The following is an 18,157-nucleotide window of genomic DNA, read 5'->3' as shown; positions in this document are numbered from 1 at the left end:
CATTTAGCTTTATTGTTCCTATATAATGAACTAGTTTTATGGCTCCATCAGGTAATTTGACAGATTTTGGTTTGGCTAATTTGTGTAATGTGTCAAAAAAAGAAATGTTATAGGTCCTATGGTCAGTACACCCTGTGTCAATGATCCATTCACCTATGTTCTTATCATTAGTACCTTTAAAGACCTTGTTAGATGCAGTACCTGCAAAAGAACAATTGTTCACATATACATTTTCATCAGTTACAGTCATCATCTGCTTGCCCTTCATAGCTTTCATAACTTCTTGTTGAATGATCTTAGTGAGATTTTCACTCCATTCTTCTGTAGGTCCTTTTGAGTTTTCATTCTGGACATCAAAAGGAGTTTCTCCTGCATTGTCAACCATATGAGCCTGTGACTGACCTTTCTTCTGCTTTAATTCATAATACCAATCAGGATATCCTACAATCTTGAAACATGTCTCCCTTGTATGGCCTTTGGTTCTACAATTGTCACAAAACTGGTTCTCCTTTCCAGTACTCTCCCTTCTCTTATAATTGTTCTTGCTATCCTTCAAATTTCTTTTCTTATAACCTGAATTACCCTGAGCAAGCAAAATTGCAGAAGATTCACTAGATTCAACAGTAAAATGGTTCATTTCTCTTTGCTTCTCCACACGCAAGACCATTGAATAAGCTTTATTAATTGACGGCAAGGGGTCCATCAGTAAAATTTGATTCCTCACGTGATCATAACTATCATTTAGGCCCATAAGAAATTGCATCAACCTTGAATCATTCTCAAAATCCATAAAGAATTTTGCTGCACCGCAACTGCAAACAGGAAACTTCTTTAAACTAGCCAATTCATCCCACTTTTGTTTAAGTTTTGTGAAATACATTGTTATTGAGTAATTTCCTTGGCTAAAACTACAAATCTCCCTTGTGATCTGGTAAAGAAGAGGTCCATTACTATCACCATATCTTTGAAATAATTCATCCCAAAGTTCTTTGGCTGAATTTGAATATAGAAAAGCTTCAACGATATCTTTCGATATCGAGTTCAAAAGCCATGAAACTACCATACTGTCTGTTCTCATCCATTTCTCATACACAGGAGAATTAGAGTTAGGTTTCTCATACCTTCCATTAATGAAATCCAGCTTATTCTTCGCTCTGAGAGCTATAGTTATGGATCTGCTCCAAGAGTGATAATTGTTTCCATTCAAAGGTACACTGACTAGATTTAGTCCAGGATGATCTGAATTAGTTAAATTCAGAGGATCATTAGTCAATTCAGCTTCTGATCTTGCAATCTGAGATCTGTTTGGCTCCAAATCATCGGGATTCGTCATTTGCTCTGATTGATGCAGAAGAAAAAGAATTTAAGATCAACCTTCAGTAACCTAAATGCTCTGATACCATGATGAGCTGATTCATGGCAATCATAGTCAAGAAGAAATCAACTGAAAAATTCAGATCATTTTCTTGAGAGAGAATCGAAAAATACAGGTACAAAGAGAGATGATTTCTCATACAGATCTCTATTGCTCTTAAACTAAGAAAAATAACCGTCAATGCCAGCTGGCAACTTATTGAAAATAAATTAGAGCCACAAGATCAAAACAGTATTCATATCAGTATACTTTCATTATCTTATAGTTTTATGTATTTATTTTTATTTTTGCATACTTTAAACATATTTAATTAAAAATAAAAAAATTGACCTATTCTTAGTTATCAGAAATCAACTTTTATTATTTTTAGTTTTTAATTTTCTTATTATGTATTTCAATTTTATTAATTTCTTAATTTCTCTTTTAAAATAAAATAATTTTTCATTTTTTTGAACAAAAATTGAATTTAATTTATCCAAAAAACAAGAGCTGATAGGGCTTCACACGCCCACACTAACTAAAACACAAAAGTAGTTTTTTTTAAGAAAAAAATCAAACTAAAATTTTATTAAGAGGAAATTGTATACACTATGTAAATTAATATATTTCTATATTTTTTTATAGGAAGTCTAATAATAAATCACTTATACAAAGAATAAAAAAATACAATTTTGATTTGAAGTATCTGATCGAGTTGACAAAACGTAATATTTGTGCCATAGGTGAGCGCTTTCTCCACTTGATGCTATTTGACTCCATGATCTTTCTACAGGCCTAATCTGATTACATTCAAATTTTTTTATTTTGCTAGAGATGAGAATTGCATTTTTTTCTACTATCCAAATAACAAAAATGCTAGACAAAATTACTATAATGGTAATAACAATAATTCAAAACTAGATCTGATAGCAAAATCCAATAGATGGGTAACAATAAATCTCAATATTTGCTCAATAATAAATCAAATCTCTATATATAAAATTGGGAACAATTTAAAAAAAAAAAAAAAACAAAAAGGGGAAAGGAGTAACCATCGGCGAGAGCTCACCAGTGGCATCATGTGAAAAAAGAGTTTTTAGATTTTATGTTTTAGGAGAAGGAAAAGAGAGTCGCTACAAAAATAGTTACTAAAATCAACAAGAAAGTAACTTAATTGAACTTCTAATAACCTAATTGAACATACAAATTAAACTTCATACAAGCTAAACCAGGAAAGTTAAAGATCTTGACATCCCATAACTCCCATATCCATCTCAATCCCATCAAAGATTAATTCTTGTTCTTTATTGAAGGAAAGGTTCCAGATTTCTTCATCAAAAGAAAAGTAACACCACCAATCATTTTCCTTACTGCTGCTGTCCCCTTCCAAGAATGTGAGGGCACTTTCTCCTGCAAAAGGGTTTATGGAGTTTGATTTATTATTTATTTCTTTGTTATGTTTATTATCTAATGCTGGTAATGCAACAGGCACAGAAGCCTTGCCATTGCCAAGATTATTACTACCGTTGTCATTTTGACGGTGATCTTTATCTTTTGCAGTTGCAGTAAATAAAGATATATTTTTGGAGAGTTTATGGGGTCGAGGCTTTATTATTTTTACTGTTTTGCCTTTCTCATTATCTTCCTCACAATGAGGACTACTAGGCTTCAGTTTCTTGCGCATATGAGTGTTCCAGAAATTCTTTACATCATTTGCTGTTCTTCCTGGTAGTCTGCCGGCTATTAGTGTCCATCTGAATCAATAAAATGTGATTGGTCAGATTTAATTCACAAGTGCACTACAATAAATTACTTCTTTCAACAGAAAAATCTAAAAGCTGTCAAAGACAAAAACAAATTAGTAGCAATACTATTCTATTTACATGAGTTAATCTCTAATTAAAAGTCATTAGTAATTCTATATAGGCAAGTCTTAAATTTGAGTTACCTGTTTCCCAGTAGGTTGTGAAGCCTGATCATTAGGTCAATCTCATCTGACGTGAATTCTCCTCTTTTAATGTCTGGTTTAAGATAGTTTAACCACCTCAATCTACAACTTTTCCTGCATCTGTTCAACCCTGCAATATTGTACATATGATGTAAGCATAACTTCCATTAAAATGCCTACAACTTAATTATTCTTAATAATTTGCAGGAATACATTAATGTTTTTCAAAAATATTTAAGTACAAAGAGAGAGAACCAGCTCTTGAAGGGACTTTGTGCCATTGGCCTTCTCCACGTCTTTGAATGCAGCTTCTGAGAAGGTCGTCTTCAGCAGGAGTCCAAGCACCTTTTCTAACTGGTGGAGGGCTCACCATGGGTATACGGTACAATACATGTCCTGCCCTAAAAGGCCAGTACAACCACTATATATATAAGCTACGTGCAGTCTCGATGGGTTATGTCAACAACCAATATCCAACGTTCCAAATTGTTAATTTTGTTTTTACGTGGAACCAAGGCATCCACTTGCCTAGAGATCTAGAAAATCTGGCAAAACACGAAAGCAATAATTCAGTGTAAAAAAACTAATGGAATTAACTGTCCCCATTGGCCGCGTTTTATATCCTTCTTTGCCTTAGAGTTATCAATGACTTTTGGCTCTCATATCATTAGCCAACAATATGATTGCTTTGCATTCCTAATTTGTTTTATCATAGGAGTAGTGATTTTGAGGTAGCAAATTGCGCCACATAAGTGCGGCATAAAAGATTTTTTTTTTGTCAATGTAAAGTCCTAAATACCCTTGTTATTTTTCAGAGGTAAATATGTAGGAAAGTTTTCTCTCCTTCCCTGTATTTATTTCCCTTGTCTTTTACCTCCATGAAATGTCTTTAGATGAAAAACAAGATCCCCCTTATCACATTGAGTAGAAATAATTTTTAAAAAATTCTTATTTTCATTAGTTTAGAACATAGAGAGTTATAGACGCAAGCAGTTTCATTTTGTTTTATTCTAGCAACCTCTTCGTTTTGCATAATTTATTTTATTCTATAAACTATTTAAAATTTAATCAAATTTTTGTTAATCACAGCTATTGAATCAATACCCTAATCTTAAAGCCATTTTTTTCATTAACAGGAAACCTCACGCCACCCACCCTCTTCTTCATCTCTTTTTGACTCTTTTCTTTGGAACTCTAATCATTATCTCATTTCTTCAACAAACGTAGGCTCGAAGGTTTTACTGTTCGAATCGAGTGCCAAATCCAACCTATAACGAGCTCTCTGGCTTGTCCGTGACTATATCTAGTTGTTGAATGTTTTATCTGTTTCACAGAGGGAAAAATTGTTCTTTTTTTTCTGTAAAGATTACATTGTTTTAATATACAAACTGCTTCTAACTATCCACTAATTACGGCTCTAATTACTCCTAAAGTTCCACCTAACATGATTTTTACTTTTACTGTGTGTACAGGTTAGTTGACAGGGAAATGATGAACTATGATTCTGATCCCTACTTTTTCTCTTCATCCGACACTCCCCCTCAAGTTGAGTAGTGGGATCTCCAATACTTAACTTGTTCAATACGTTATGAAAGGAATTTCCATTAACTGCTTTTGTCAAAATATCTGCCAACTGGTCTTCAGATCGAACAAACGGCAATTCCACAATTCCTGCTTCTAGTTTTTCTTTGATGAAGTGTCTATCAATTTCAACGTGCTTGGTCCTATCATGTTGAACAGGATTTTCTGAAATGCTGATCGCAGCTCTATTATCACACATAATTTTACTTGCTCCAGATGGAGGAAAACCAATCTCACTTAACAATTTCCTTAGCCAAAGAATTTCAGTTAGACCACGAGCTATTCCTCGAAACTCTGCCTCTGCACTAGACAATGCTACAACTTTCTGTTTCTTACTTCTCCATGTGACTAAGTTTCCGCCAACAAACGTGAAGTAGCCTGAAGTAGATCTGCGATCAATATGACTACCTGCCCAGTCTGCATCAGTATAACCTTGTATATCCAAGTGCCCATTCCGTTTAAACAGAATTCCTTGACTAGACGTGCCCTTTAAGTACTTGATGATTCTTAACACTGCATTCATATGATCAGTTTGAGGTCTGTGCATGAACTGACTTACTACTCCAACTGCATATGCTATGTCTGGTCGAGTGTGTGAAAGATAAATTAATTTTCCAACTAGTCGTTGATACTTTTCTTTATCAACCGATTCTGCTCCTTCTACTATCTGAAGTCCATGATTTGTTGCAATAGGCGTGTCAGCTGGCTTGCAGTCAACCATTCCTATTTCTGCCAAGAAATCCAGAGTATACTTCTTTTGACATATAAAAATTCCACTTGTTGATCTCAATACTTCAATTCCAAGGAAGTACTTCAGTGCTCCTAAGTCTTTCATTTCGAATTCAGTGAATAAGTTCCTTCTCAGTTTTGACATTTCTTCATCATCATTTCCTGTAATAATCATATCATCAACGTAGATAATTAAACAAGTAATAAGATTACCCCTTTGCTTAAGGAATAATGTATGATCTGAATTACTTTGTTTAAAATCATATTTCTTCATTACAATTGTAAATCTTCCAAACCAAGCTCTTGGAGACTGTTTAAGACCATAAAGTGATTTCTTCAAACGACAGACTTAAATAACCTATGGATGGATGTCCCAGTCGTCGGTGCCAAAGCCAAGCTTCCCGTTCAGTAGTTCCGTGAGCCAGCATTACATTACCGTGTTGGGCCACTTCATCCACATAATACAATCCATGATGCTCAGTGCCACATCCAATAATCTTCCCGCTCCTGATATCCTGTAAAATACAAAAGGTAGGATGCATTAGTACAGTACAATTTAATTCCTTTGTCACATGACTAATCGACAACAATTTATGAGACAATGAGGGAACATAAAGACAATTTGATATTTTTAATGTCGGTGAAATTTCAACAGATCCTGCTCCTTCTACGGTTGCAGTGCTCCCATTTGCAGTTTGGACATGGGTTTTTTTTGGTTTTAATGGTGCTATTATGTCAGCCGCCTCAAAAGTCATTGTATCAGTAGCACCACAGTCAAAAATCCAGCGATTATCTTTTCTTGTCTGTTTATTATTATTTTCAAAAGATTTGGGGCATTTCTCATACTTTCCTTGGGGTTTTATGTTAAATGACCCCATTCTTTTTCCTTCACCTTCTAGGGTTCCATCTGCCCTTTCATTTTGTGCCGCCACCATCCCCATCGCTCCTCTCTCATTCTGACCTCCTCTGCTGTCGCCACCGCTGCTGGCAGCCTCTAGGTTACCCACGGCGGCGGCTGCTTTGCTGGTCTTTGTGCCCTTGTTTCGGTGATTCTCGTTCCACCATTCTGGATAGCCAATTAATTCGAAGCATTGATCTTTTGTGTGTTTGCTCATCCCACAATAAGAGCACTTGAGTCTCGATTTATCTGGACGGGATGATGAACCATCGTTTCTTGGTTCTGACCGCCGCTGGCCACGCGCGACGAGTCCTACACCAGTTGCTTCACTTGCTTCTTTCTTCCCGATGATGACAAATCCGTCGCCTATGCCCTGTGATAGCGATTCTCTGTTAGCTGGTCCCATGATGTTCAATCGGGCGGCTTCTTTCCGAACAGAGGCGTAGGCGGCTTCAGCTGAGGGAAGATGCTCCGATCTGAGGATTTCCCTTTTGATCTGATCATACAGGTGATCTATTCCATTTAAGAATTGAAATAGTTTTTGTTCTTGTTTGACTTTGTTGTATGTCGCGATATCTGTTGAGCATGTCATCGGATTAGGCTCCCTGCGATCGATCTCCCCCCATATTCCTTGCATGGTGAGCCAGAATTCTTCTAGTGTTGATGATCCCTGTTTCATGCTGTTTGCTCTGGTATGTAGATCAAATATCTGTAATTTATCTTTCCCACTGCTATATGTGATAACAAGAGCATTCCACAAATCTTTAGCTGTGGAATACTCTGTTAAGTTGTTTGCTAGTTGTGGTTCCATGTTCTGAATTAACCATGAGAACACAATCAAATCTTCTTGTTCCCACTTTTCAAAATGTGGATCTCCAGCGGATGGAGGTGTAGCAGCTTCAGTGATGTGGTTTAACAATTTTTTTGATTTTCCCCCAATAGCTACTTTCATCATACGTGACCATATTGCATAATTTTGGCTATTTAATTTGACATTGATGGTGAGGTTATCTGAAATGGTTTGTTTCTGGTTTTGGGTATTAATCAGGTTTGCAATTCTTGTCAGGTCTTCGTCGTTGAGACCCGAGGTATGAACACTATCATCAGACATGATGATATTTGGTTATTTCAGGTAAGTCAGAAGGTAGGTGATGAGCTAAATGTGTTCAGTCAGTTCTGACTGAAAAACACCAGCTCTGATACCATGTTTCACAGAGGGAAAAATTGTTCTTTTTTTTCTGTAAAGATTACATTGTTTTAATATACAAACTGCTTCTAACTATCCACTAATTACGGCTCTAATTACTCCTAAAGTTCCACCTAACATGATTTTTACTTTTACTGTGTGTACAGGTTAGTTGACAGGGAAATGATGAACTATGATTCTGATCCCTACTTTTTCTCTTCATCCGACATTATCTCATTAAAGTTCTTTACTATTTTTTTCTACTCACATATGCATTTGGTGTATTTTGAATTGAACATTTTATTTATTTTTATCTCCCAATTTATTTGATTAATTGTAAGGTATTAATGTAGTATTTTGATAATTTCCTTTTTCTGGTTGCCTTTGGGGCTTTGTTTGTATCAAGCTAAGAGAAGAACATGCTACAAGTTGTAAACACATATTACTTAGCTTAGCTTTGTAAACACATATATATATATATATATATGCGTGTGTGTGCGCGCACGTGCGCGCGTGTTATTCTCAATTAATGAAGTCAGTAAGATTCATTTTTCTAATTATTCTGTTTAATAACATGGTATCGAAGCATTTTTCTCTCTTCTTAGTTTTCATCGTAATTGTGTTCTTTAGATGATTTTATTCTTTCTAGATTCCTCTTCCGGTTTCTTTTAATTTTTTATGTTATTCGAAGAATCTTTTGATTTCTCCAGAGAAATTTTACTTTCGATTATTTCTTGTTCCCTTTATCAGTCTTTTCTATGTTTTTCGATCTTTATTCTGATTCTTCTGCTGGAATTTCTAAGTTTCTTTTCCTAAAAAGGGATTTTTCCAAGTTCCAGTGCTTTGGTTGATCGATTGGTGTTCTTTGTTTGATATCCTTCGTCGATTGGTAGATTTCTTTAATTGATTGGTTACTTAGTTTCAATTGTTTTTTTTCACAGGTTTTTTTGAGGTTCTCATCTCTCGATTTCATCTTTTCCCAATTTCTAGAATTCTAGTCCGCTCATTTCATCTAAGACGCAAAATAGAAATCCTTTTAATTTTATTCTTCAATCATTTCTCCCTTCTCAAATGGGAACTCGTACTCCTAATTTCTCCAATCCTGTCGAGGATGCTTCTTCACCTTATTTTTGGCATCCTTCTACGAACCATAGTTATGTTGTTGTCTCCCTAGAGTTGACTACATCCAATTTTTCTCATTGGAAACATTCTTTATGGCTAAATGTTTCTATAAGAAACAAATAGTAGTTTCTCAACGGTTCTATTTTTTAAGGCCTTCACCGGATGATCCTTTTGTATCTACCATGGACGAGGTGCAACAATTTGGTTGTTGCTTGGCTACTGAAGTCTGTTTTGTCTTTAATCGCTTCGACTGTGTTTTATCTCGATGAAGCAAAATTAATTTGGAATAAATAATGCTGGATGATGCTCGTGTATGCCATCTTTAGCATCTTTTGTGTACCACCACTCGAGGTACAAAATCTATTGATTATTATTTCTTTGAGTTGAACAAAATTTGGGAGGATCTTATTGGTGTGATTATTGTTTCATTTATTTGGTTTAATTGCCATTCTTATGCTAAGAATCCCACGTCGACTAAATAATAAATCCACAATATATGTATAATAGTGACAAGCTAACTAACTAATTGGTTAGTATTAACATTTTCAAGCTAGCTAGCTAATTGGTTAGTATTAATTTTTTAGCATTGGTTAAAATGGTTGACCTAAGCCCAAGTAAACGCATATCACACATTTCATCTCATGGTTCTAACTTCTTATCCAATTTACCTCCACCATTTTAATTTGTAATATGGTATAAGAGCTGGTCGAGCCCAGTTCAGTTATTCCTGAGTTCACCATTGCTGCGTTTCAATTCAAGCTCTCCACATTGGCTAAATAATAAATCCATAATGGACATAAGAGTGATAAGTTAATTAACTAATTGGTCTATACTAACCTTTTAGCTTTGGTTGACCTAAGTAAACCTATATCACACATTTTCATCTCATGAATTCTACACTCTTACCCAATTTACCTCTAACTTTTCAAGGATTAAACCAGAGCTAATAGGACTTCACACACCCAGACTAACTCAGTTATACTAAAACACAAAAGTACTTACTAAAATCAACAAGAAAGTAACTTGAACTTCTAATAACCCAATTGTACATACAAATTTATTTTTATACAAACTAAACTAGAAATTTTGTGGACTTTGTTTAGAAACCATATTTTTGTGTTTGGAATAAAAAAATGTAGATTTCAATTTTAGGAATTTGATTCTATAGAATTGAATATAATTATGCCAAATTTCATAAAAATAGGTGAAATTTCCAAATGAAATAAAACTAAGCAATTCCAAGTTTTTATGACAACATTACCTTCTACTTGTACAAAGTCAATTTTTTAATTTTTTACTTATTTAACTTATTTATTTTATCAAACTTCACCAACACTATTTAAAACTTTTATTTTTTTAGAAAAATATTTTCTTATTATTGTTTTTTATTTTAATATTTTTTAGCATTTTTTTACTATTAAGGAGAGAGATTCGAGTTAAATATACATTTACCCCTAAATTAAATTATTAATATTTTTTGTTTATATATTTATTTTAATAAAAATATAAAAAATTGTATAACATAATATAAATATAATTGGTATTTATTATTTATTTTTGTGAAATTATAAGAATCAAAATATGAAGAAAAAATGTCTAGATACTTTATTCTATGGATAAAGGATCTAATTGATAGACTAACCATTAGGAAACAAATGAAAATAAATTTTAAATTATGAATTTAATAAATGCATAAATAATTATGTGGAAGTCAATCGAATAATATATTTTAAATTAATGATACCAAACATGAAAATTTATTCACAAATGAATTTTATTATAATTTATTTATAAATAAATTTTATATTTTAAATTTATTTATATTAAATGGAGCGTTGAAAATCTTGACATCCCTGAATTCCCATATCCACCTCAATCCCATCAAAGAGTAGTTCTTGTTCTTTATTGAAGAAAAGGTTCCTCGTCAAAAGAAAAGGTACACCACTAATCATTTTCCTTGCTACTGCTCCCCCTTTAAAGAATGTGGGCCCACTTTGTCCTGAAAAGGGATTTATGGTGTTTTTGCAGGCATACAGTAATGTTTTTCAGAAATATATAAATAAAAAGAGAGAGAACCAGCTCTTGAAGAAGGGACTTTGTGCCATTAATTGCCCTTCTCCATGTCTTTGAATGCAGGTTCTGATAATGTCGTCTTCTGCAACTTTTCTAACTACTCCGAATAAGTATAGCGGGTTCATTGAACCGCCGGTTCTGATTCATGAAACAGATGGTTTAAAATTTTTAAAATGTGAATTTGAACCGGCCATTGAACTGCCGGTTTCGGTCCGATTCCGATGCGGTTCCGATCATGGTTTCCAGTGATATATGTTTTTTTTTGTAAAAAAAATTAGTTCTAACATTACATCTTTCTTTCAAAAATATTAATATGAGTTTAAAAAATATTAGGAAATTTTATTTTAAATAAATTTTAGAATGCTCATACTCATATAAAAATAAAATTAATTAATTTTATAAAATAATTAAATAAGTTATCACTTTATTTTGTTTAAATGTTATTAATTAAATAAATTATAAGAAAATTTTCAAAAATGCTTCAAAAGAATGTAATTTTAATATTAATATGAGTTTAAAAAATATTAGGAAATTTTATTTTAAATAAATTTTAGAATGCTCATACTCATATAAAAATAAAATTAATTAATTTTATAAAATAATTAAATAAGTTATCACTTTATTTTGTTTAAATGTTATTAATTAAATAAATTATAAGAAAATTTTCAAAAATGCTTCAAAAGAATGTAATTTTAAACTTAGCAAACAATTTAAAAGGGTAAAAAAAAAAGTTAAAAACAATATAAGTTTAGACTAAATATTGTTCTCTTTTTTTACCATTTTACTTTTTAGATTTTTAACTTTTAAAGTAAAGTGTATTTAAAAAAAAAAACTTAAGTAAAAGTATATTATTGAGTAAAATATTATTGAGATTTTAAGAGATATATAAAATAGGCTAAGTGATTATTATTTTGAAAATAAAAATAAAAAATTTTTGGTTCGAACCGGATCGAAATTGCCGGTTAATAGATGGTTCAGATTCAGATTTTAACATTCACATAAACCTTAACTGACCGTTGAACCGCAGGTTTTGATTCAAAATTTTGAACCGACTATTTCGATGCAGTTTCAGTTTATCTACAATACGGTTTGATTACAGTTCAATTTCGATTCAAAATGAACCGATAGTTGCCCGTAACTCCAACTTGCTCCCCATGGGTACACAATACAATAAATGTCCTGCCCTAAAAGGTCCATACAACCAATATCCAACGTTCCAAGTTGTTAAGTTTGTTTTTGGGTGGAGCCAAGGCATCCACTATCATTAAACCTAATTTCTTTTATCATAGGAGTAGTCAAACCTAATTTCTTTTATCATAGGAGTAGTCATTGAGGGCACAATATTTTTTGTCAATGTAAAGTCCTAAATACCCTTGTTATTTTTAGAGGTAAATATGTAGGAAATTTTTCTCTCTCCTTTCCTACGTATATGTCCTGCATCCTCTCCCTCGGCGAAATGTCTTTAGATGAAAAACCAAATCACGCTTTATGACACGATAGCCTTCTATCAAATTTACAAAAATAAAAATTTTTGTTAAAACGAGAAGATATTTCTAACCAAATATTAAGAAAAGAATATGAATAATTTTTAAAAAATTTTCATTTTCATTGGTTTAATATATAGGTAGAGTCGTAAAAGCGGTTTAGACAAATATTTTCATATTATTTTATTGTGGCCAACTCTTCATTTTTGTATAATTTGTTTTCTTATGTAAACTATTTATAACTTAAGAGGCAGTTAACCTGCTGGGGATATAATATAATAAAGACAAGAGTCTTTTCGCCTTCATTTACTATTAGATTAAAATTTATGTCAATCACAACCATTGAATTAATACCCTAATCTGAAAGCCATTTTTAACCTGGTTTTTTTTTTTCATTAACAGAAAACCTCACGCCATCCACCCTCTTTTTCATCTCTTTTTGACTCTTCTCTCTGAAGCCCTAATCATTATCTCATTTCTTCATCAAGCGTAGGCTCGAAGGTTTTACCGTTCGAATCGAGTGCCAACTCCGATCTATAACGAGTTCTCTGGCTTGTCTGTGGCTATATCCATCCTAGCTGTTGAATGTTTTATCTCATTAAAGTTCTTTACTTTCGATCATTTCTTGTTCCCATTATCAATCTTTTCCCTGTTTTTCGAACTTTATTCTGATTTTTCCACTGGAATTTCTAAGTTTCTTTTCTTAGAATGAGATTTTTCCAAGTATCCAGTGCTTTGGTTGATCAATTGGTGTTCTTTGTTTGATTTTCTTCGTCGATTGGTAGATCTCTTCGATTGATTGGTTACTTAGTTTCAATTGCTTGTTGTTCACAAGTTTTTCTGAGATTCTCATCTTTCGATTTCATCTTTTTCCAATTTCTAGTGTTTCTTCTTTCTCAAATGGGAACTCCTCCTAATTGCTCCAATCCGGTTGAGGATGCTTCTTCACCTTATTTTCGCATCCTTCTGAGAACCATAATTTTGTTGTTGTCTCTCCAAAGTTGATTGCAACCAATTTCTCTTCTTAGAAACGTTCTTTCTGGCTAAACTTTTCTATAAGAAACAAATAGGGTTTCCTCGATGCTATATTTCAAGTTCCAATTGCCATAGAAAATATACTTTCAAGCCATATTCTTAGCATCATGAAATTTTTTAAAATTTTTTTGTTTCTTTTCTAATTTAAGGTTCTCTAATTTAAAATGATGCTAGAATTAATATCATTAATGATATGTTATTCAATTTTGTTTCAATAATTAATAGAATTAATAAACCATTAATTTATATTGTTTCAAAGTAATAAAACGTTTAATCATTTTAATAATTAATAAATAATACTTTCCAAATAATAATAAAATTGTACATCCGCATAATGCACATAGATATGAGTAAGTTAATTTATATACATATTCTCAGTCAACTACTCAAATTAAATTTAAGTGATCACACAACAATAAAAACTTTTAATTATTTGTTTTTTTATGCATACTTTTAATTATTTGTTTTAGTGTTGTTTCTAGAATTATGAACATGAATTCTAAACAAAATCTATAATTAATAAAAAAAATTATAATATAGAAGTAATTTTTTATCGGCAAATAAATTTTTATTTTATTGATTAATAAAATTTAAGAAAAACTTAATATAATCGAGGATTAAACTCGAGCCAATAGGCGCTCCACGTGCTCCCAGACTAAGTGATCAGTTATACTGTTACTACAACCAATCAATAAGAAAGTAACTTTAACTTCTAAAAACCGAATTTTACTTACAAATTTAACTCTATATATACAAGCTACACCAGGAAAGTTAAAGATCTTGACTTCCCATAATTCCTATATCCATCTCAATCCCGTCATAGATTAATTCTTGTTCTTCATTGTGGAAAAGATTCAAGATTTCCTCATCAAAAGAAAAGTTACTCCACCAATCATTTTGCTTACTACTGCTCTCCCCTTCAAAGAATGTAGGGGCATTTGCTCCTGCAAAAGTGTTTGTGGTGTTCGATTGATTATTTATTTTATTATCATCCTTATTATCTAATGGTGGAAATGCAACAGGCACAGAAGCCTTCCCATTGTCAAGATTATTACTAACATTTGCAGTAAATAAAGATGTATTGTTTGAGAGTTTACGGGGTCGAGGCTTTATTATTTTTACTGTTTTGCCTTTCACATCATCTTCCTTACAATAAGGACTACTAGGCTTCAGCTTCCTACGCATATGGGTGTTCCAGAAATTCTTTACATCATTTGGTGTTCGTCCTGGTAGTCTGCCAGCTATTAGTGACCATCTGCTTCAATAAAATGTGAATTGGTCAGATTTAGTTCATAAGTGCACTACAATGAATTACTTCTTTCAACAGAAAAATCTAAAAGCTGTCAAAAGAAAAAAATTTAATTAGTAGATTACTATTCTATTCACATAAGATAATATTTAATTAAAAGTCATTAGTAGTACTATAAGACTGTATATTTGGTTCTATGATAAAAAATGTACTTTTTCTGTTAAAAAAAGTTACATGCTTTGACTGAAGAAAATGAAGTAGGTGGATTCCCTACCTCTTTTAACTTGAAATTGCTATGGACTTCTTTTATCCCATCGATATTGCGTTTATTTGCTTGGAAGGCTTTAATGAACAAAATTCCTAGTAGGGAGAATTTGTTAAAAGAAAATTGATATCGAATATTGAAGAAGTATACATAACTCTTCAGTTTGGGTTTCTTTGCTGCCCATTCTGGTTTTGTAGGATGGTGTTTTTGGTTTGTTCTTTGGCTCTCTCAGGTTTGGGCTTGCTTTTATTGGTCCGATGTGGTGAAGACTGAAAAATGAAAAAAGAGAAAAATAAACAAATGAACAGATAGCAGCATCCTTGTCAGCGATTCGGGAAAGGATCGCACTATAGATTAACACTTGCCATCAGCTTTGTATGATTTATGGGACAAGAGACAGTTGCTCTTACCAAATTGAAGAAGAAAGGTTAAGGCAAAGGAGAAGGGCAGTGCAGTGGAAATTCTTGGTTTTGCTAAAATTTGAATAATTGAGGATCAATTATATTTTGTTTAGGCTAATTATTTATGACTATAAAAATTACCATCTTATCTCAAGAAGGTTCTTACTCTTCTATCTATGTCGAGATTCTCCAGATTCTTTCATTTAGTTTATCAAAATTAGGATGCATGCAGGGACCGACCAAGGGGTCTGGGAGGGGCTGTGGGCCCCCAAATTAAAAAAAATTTAAAATCTTTAGTGTGAAAGTTTCTATAAAAAGAAATATTTTATTTTTTACTCCATATAATTAGTAAAATTATTTTTTAGTCATCCCAACCATTTAAGCCGGGTCCAGTACTGGATTGGTGCAAATAGGTAGTCTTATAGCTGGGGTCTAGTTTCCCGAAAAAGCTAAATTTTTTCCTTCATTCGGCCACTAAAAAAAAGTACTATGAGAGTGTATAGACAAGTATTAAATTTGAGTTGCCTGTTTCCCAGTAGGTTGTGAAGCCTGATCATTAGGTCAATCTCGTCTGATGTGAATTCTCCTCTTTTAATGTCTGGTTTAAGATAGTTTAACCACCTTAATCTACAACTTTTCCTGCATCTGTTCAACCCTGCAATAATACTATACATATTATATATATATACATAACTTCGAGTTAAAATCCTACAACTTGATTATTCTTAATTATTTTCAGGCATACATTAATGTTTTTCAATATATATATATAGATAGAAAGAGAAAGAGAGAGAACCAGCTCTTGAAGGGACTTTGTGCCATTGGCCTTCTCCATGTCTTTGAATGCAGCTTCTGAGAAGGTCGTCTTCTGCAGGAGTCCAAGCACCTCTTCTAACTGGTGGAGGGCTCCCCATGGGTATACAATACAATACATGTCCTGTCCTAAAAGATCAAACAACCACTACACATATAAGCTGTAGTCTCGGTGGGTTATGTCACCAACCGATATCCAACGCTCCAAATTATTAAGTTTGTTTTTACGTGTTGCCAAGGCAACCACTTGCGAGTTACCAATCATTATTTGCCAAGAATGTTTGCTTGCAGTTTTATTTGTTTTATCATTGAAGCAGTGATTCAGGGCACAAATCGCGCCACATAACTGTGGGACAGAAGTTTGTTTTTTTTTGCCAATGTACTCTGGTCCATAAGTGGGGCCATTGTTGGTACATTTTTCTCAAATGTCAAAAATTTTAGATAGCCCCGGTCAACGTTCCACCAAACTAATAAAAAGCATCTTACTGGAATGAGAATATTTTAACCATATACTTAAAAAAATATATATATCATCACACTTTTTAGAATCTTATTTGTTTAGACCACAAATGGACCCACAGACTCAGGCTAAGCAAATATTTTTCTTACTCCTTTTTTAATTCTCCAAGTTGCATGAAATGTCTTTACAAGAAAAACCAAATCCATACTTTTATCATATCTACCAAATCAATGAAAATATAAAATTTTATTTGAACAAGTGTATTTTTGACCAAATATTAGGAAAAAATGATGAAGTACGAGCAATTTTTATAAATTTTTTATTTTTAATAATTTGATTCATAAGTAGTGTCATGAATCCTATTTAATTAAGTGTTTTCATTTTATTTTATTCTGGCTAACTATTGGGTTTTTGTAAAATTTGTTTTCTTATTCAAAATATTTAAAATTTAAGACGCAGTCACCATCGGATCAAAATTTTTGTTAAGCAAAACGATTGAATTAATACCTAATCTTAAAGCCATTTCTAAATCTTCTTTTTTTTTCATCAATGGAAAACCTCACGCCACCCACTCTCTTCTTCATCTCTTCTTGTCTCTTCTCTCTGAACCCTAGTCATTATCTCATTTCTTGAACAAGCAAGCTCAGCTAGGCTCGAAGGTTTTATTGTTCGAATTGAGTACCAACTTCGACCTGTAATGAGCTCAGTGGCTTGTCTGTGGCCATATCCACCCTAGCCGTTAGAATGTTTTATCTCATCAAAGTTCTTTACTAGTATTTTTTCTTTTTCAGTTCACATATGGATTGGGTGGATTTTTTTTTTTTTTTTGAAAGCAAAAAAATGAACTTATTTCATTAATTGCCATAATACGATAGCAAACAATATGTAACGTTATTCCATATTTGGAAATGAGCATAGTAATAAATTCGCTTGTCTTTAATCCATCTAACAGCCATATTTAGCCTAAAAGCTAATAAAACTCTATAATCACTCAAAATAGTACCAAACTCAGAGTTATCAAAACAACACCGGATTTGGTGGATTTTGAATTGCACGTTTTGTTTATCTATTTTTTCTCTTTTCCAAACCATTTGATATTTGATTGTAAGGTATTAATATATTGTTCTTATCATTTCCTTTTTCTGTTTGCCTTGTGGGCTTTGTTTGTTTTTTCAACCTCGAATCCGAATGATGTCGTCTTCTTTTATTATCTCTCATATTGAGTTTGCTCTCCGATTCTTGATTTCTGGTTCATTTGATCCTATTGTCATTCTTAGTTGTAGCCTTCTAAGTTATAGCATCAAATTTATCAAGTTAAAATCAGTTCCAGCTAAGGTTGGTTACGATTTATAAGGTTGATCTTTTAATAAAACTAACTTATTTCAATCACAAAAAGACGTGAATTCAATCTTATACATCAAATTCAATCACGTTTTCTGCAAGAATTCAATCTAATAAAACGAACTTATTTCAATAAAAAGTTCTATTAAAACTAACTCAAATTCACGTTTTCTGCAATAATCTATTTTTTTTAAAGTTGACAAAAAAATAAAATTAAT

At 32.5% G+C, this 18,157-nt stretch overlaps 3 protein-coding genes across 3 annotated transcripts; all 3 read right to left on the bottom strand.

Moving 5' to 3' along the window:
• Positions 1 to 2,349: 2,349 nt before the first annotated feature.
• On the bottom strand, positions 2,350 to 3,688 carry LOC149493011 (transcription factor MYB114-like). Its single transcript, XM_089715483.1, has 3 exons — positions 3,558 to 3,688; positions 3,303 to 3,432; positions 2,350 to 3,108 (listed from the first exon to the last, which is right to left on the bottom strand). The coding sequence occupies exons 1-3, from the start codon at positions 3,673 to 3,675 to the stop codon at positions 2,592 to 2,594; spliced, it is 765 nt and encodes a 254-aa protein (XP_089571609.1). The 5' UTR covers positions 3,676 to 3,688; the 3' UTR covers positions 2,350 to 2,591.
• A 2,298-nt stretch (positions 3,689 to 5,986) lies between these two features.
• On the bottom strand, positions 5,987 to 7,722 carry LOC149493010 (uncharacterized). Its single transcript, XM_089726686.1, has 2 exons — positions 6,505 to 7,722; positions 5,987 to 6,127 (listed from the first exon to the last, which is right to left on the bottom strand). The coding sequence occupies exons 1-2, from the start codon at positions 7,619 to 7,621 to the stop codon at positions 6,090 to 6,092; spliced, it is 1,155 nt and encodes a 384-aa protein (XP_089582812.1). The 5' UTR covers positions 7,622 to 7,722; the 3' UTR covers positions 5,987 to 6,089.
• Positions 7,723 to 13,969: 6,247 nt separating this feature from the next.
• On the bottom strand, positions 13,970 to 16,278 carry LOC149493009 (transcription factor MYB114-like). Its single transcript, XM_089715387.1, has 3 exons — positions 16,122 to 16,278; positions 15,851 to 15,980; positions 13,970 to 14,665 (listed from the first exon to the last, which is right to left on the bottom strand). The coding sequence occupies exons 1-3, from the start codon at positions 16,237 to 16,239 to the stop codon at positions 14,182 to 14,184; spliced, it is 732 nt and encodes a 243-aa protein (XP_089571513.1). The 5' UTR covers positions 16,240 to 16,278; the 3' UTR covers positions 13,970 to 14,181.
• Positions 16,279 to 18,157: the final 1,879 nt, after the last annotated feature.

The sequence above is a fragment of the Jatropha curcas genome, chromosome 10 (assembly GCF_041381405.1).
Source record: "Jatropha curcas cultivar XTBG-Jc1 chromosome 10, XTBG_Jcur_1.0, whole genome shotgun sequence".
Classification (NCBI taxonomy): domain Eukaryota; kingdom Viridiplantae; phylum Streptophyta; class Magnoliopsida; order Malpighiales; family Euphorbiaceae; genus Jatropha; species Jatropha curcas.
Note: the sequence above shows the minus strand (reverse complement) of the source record. Positions and strands in the feature narration are given on the sequence as shown.

Excerpts from the sequence above, each read along its gene's own strand:
- LOC149493011 (XM_089715483.1), bottom strand. The coding sequence starts at position 3,675 with ATGGTGAGCCCTCCACCAGTTAGAAAAGGTGCTTGGACTCCTGCTGAA. Across the intron at positions 3,433-3,557 it reads CAAAGTCCCTTCAAGAGCTG|GGTTGAACAGATGCAGGAAA; the intron begins GTTCTCTCTCTT and ends ACAATATTGCAG. Across the intron at positions 3,109-3,302 it reads CACAACCTACTGGGAAACAG|ATGGACACTAATAGCCGGCA; the intron begins GTAACTCAAATT and ends TTATTGATTCAG.
- LOC149493010 (XM_089726686.1), bottom strand. The coding sequence starts at position 7,621 with ATGTCTGATGATAGTGTTCATACCTCGGGTCTCAACGACGAAGACCTG. Across the intron at positions 6,128-6,504 it reads GGCAGATGGAACCCTAGAAG|GATATCAGGAGCGGGAAGAT; the intron begins GTGAAGGAAAAA and ends TGTATTTTACAG.
- LOC149493009 (XM_089715387.1), bottom strand. The coding sequence starts at position 16,239 with ATGGGGAGCCCTCCACCAGTTAGAAGAGGTGCTTGGACTCCTGCAGAA. Across the intron at positions 15,981-16,121 it reads CAAAGTCCCTTCAAGAGCTG|GGTTGAACAGATGCAGGAAA; the intron begins GTTCTCTCTCTT and ends GTATTATTGCAG. Across the intron at positions 14,666-15,850 it reads CACAACCTACTGGGAAACAG|ATGGTCACTAATAGCTGGCA; the intron begins GCAACTCAAATT and ends TTATTGAAGCAG.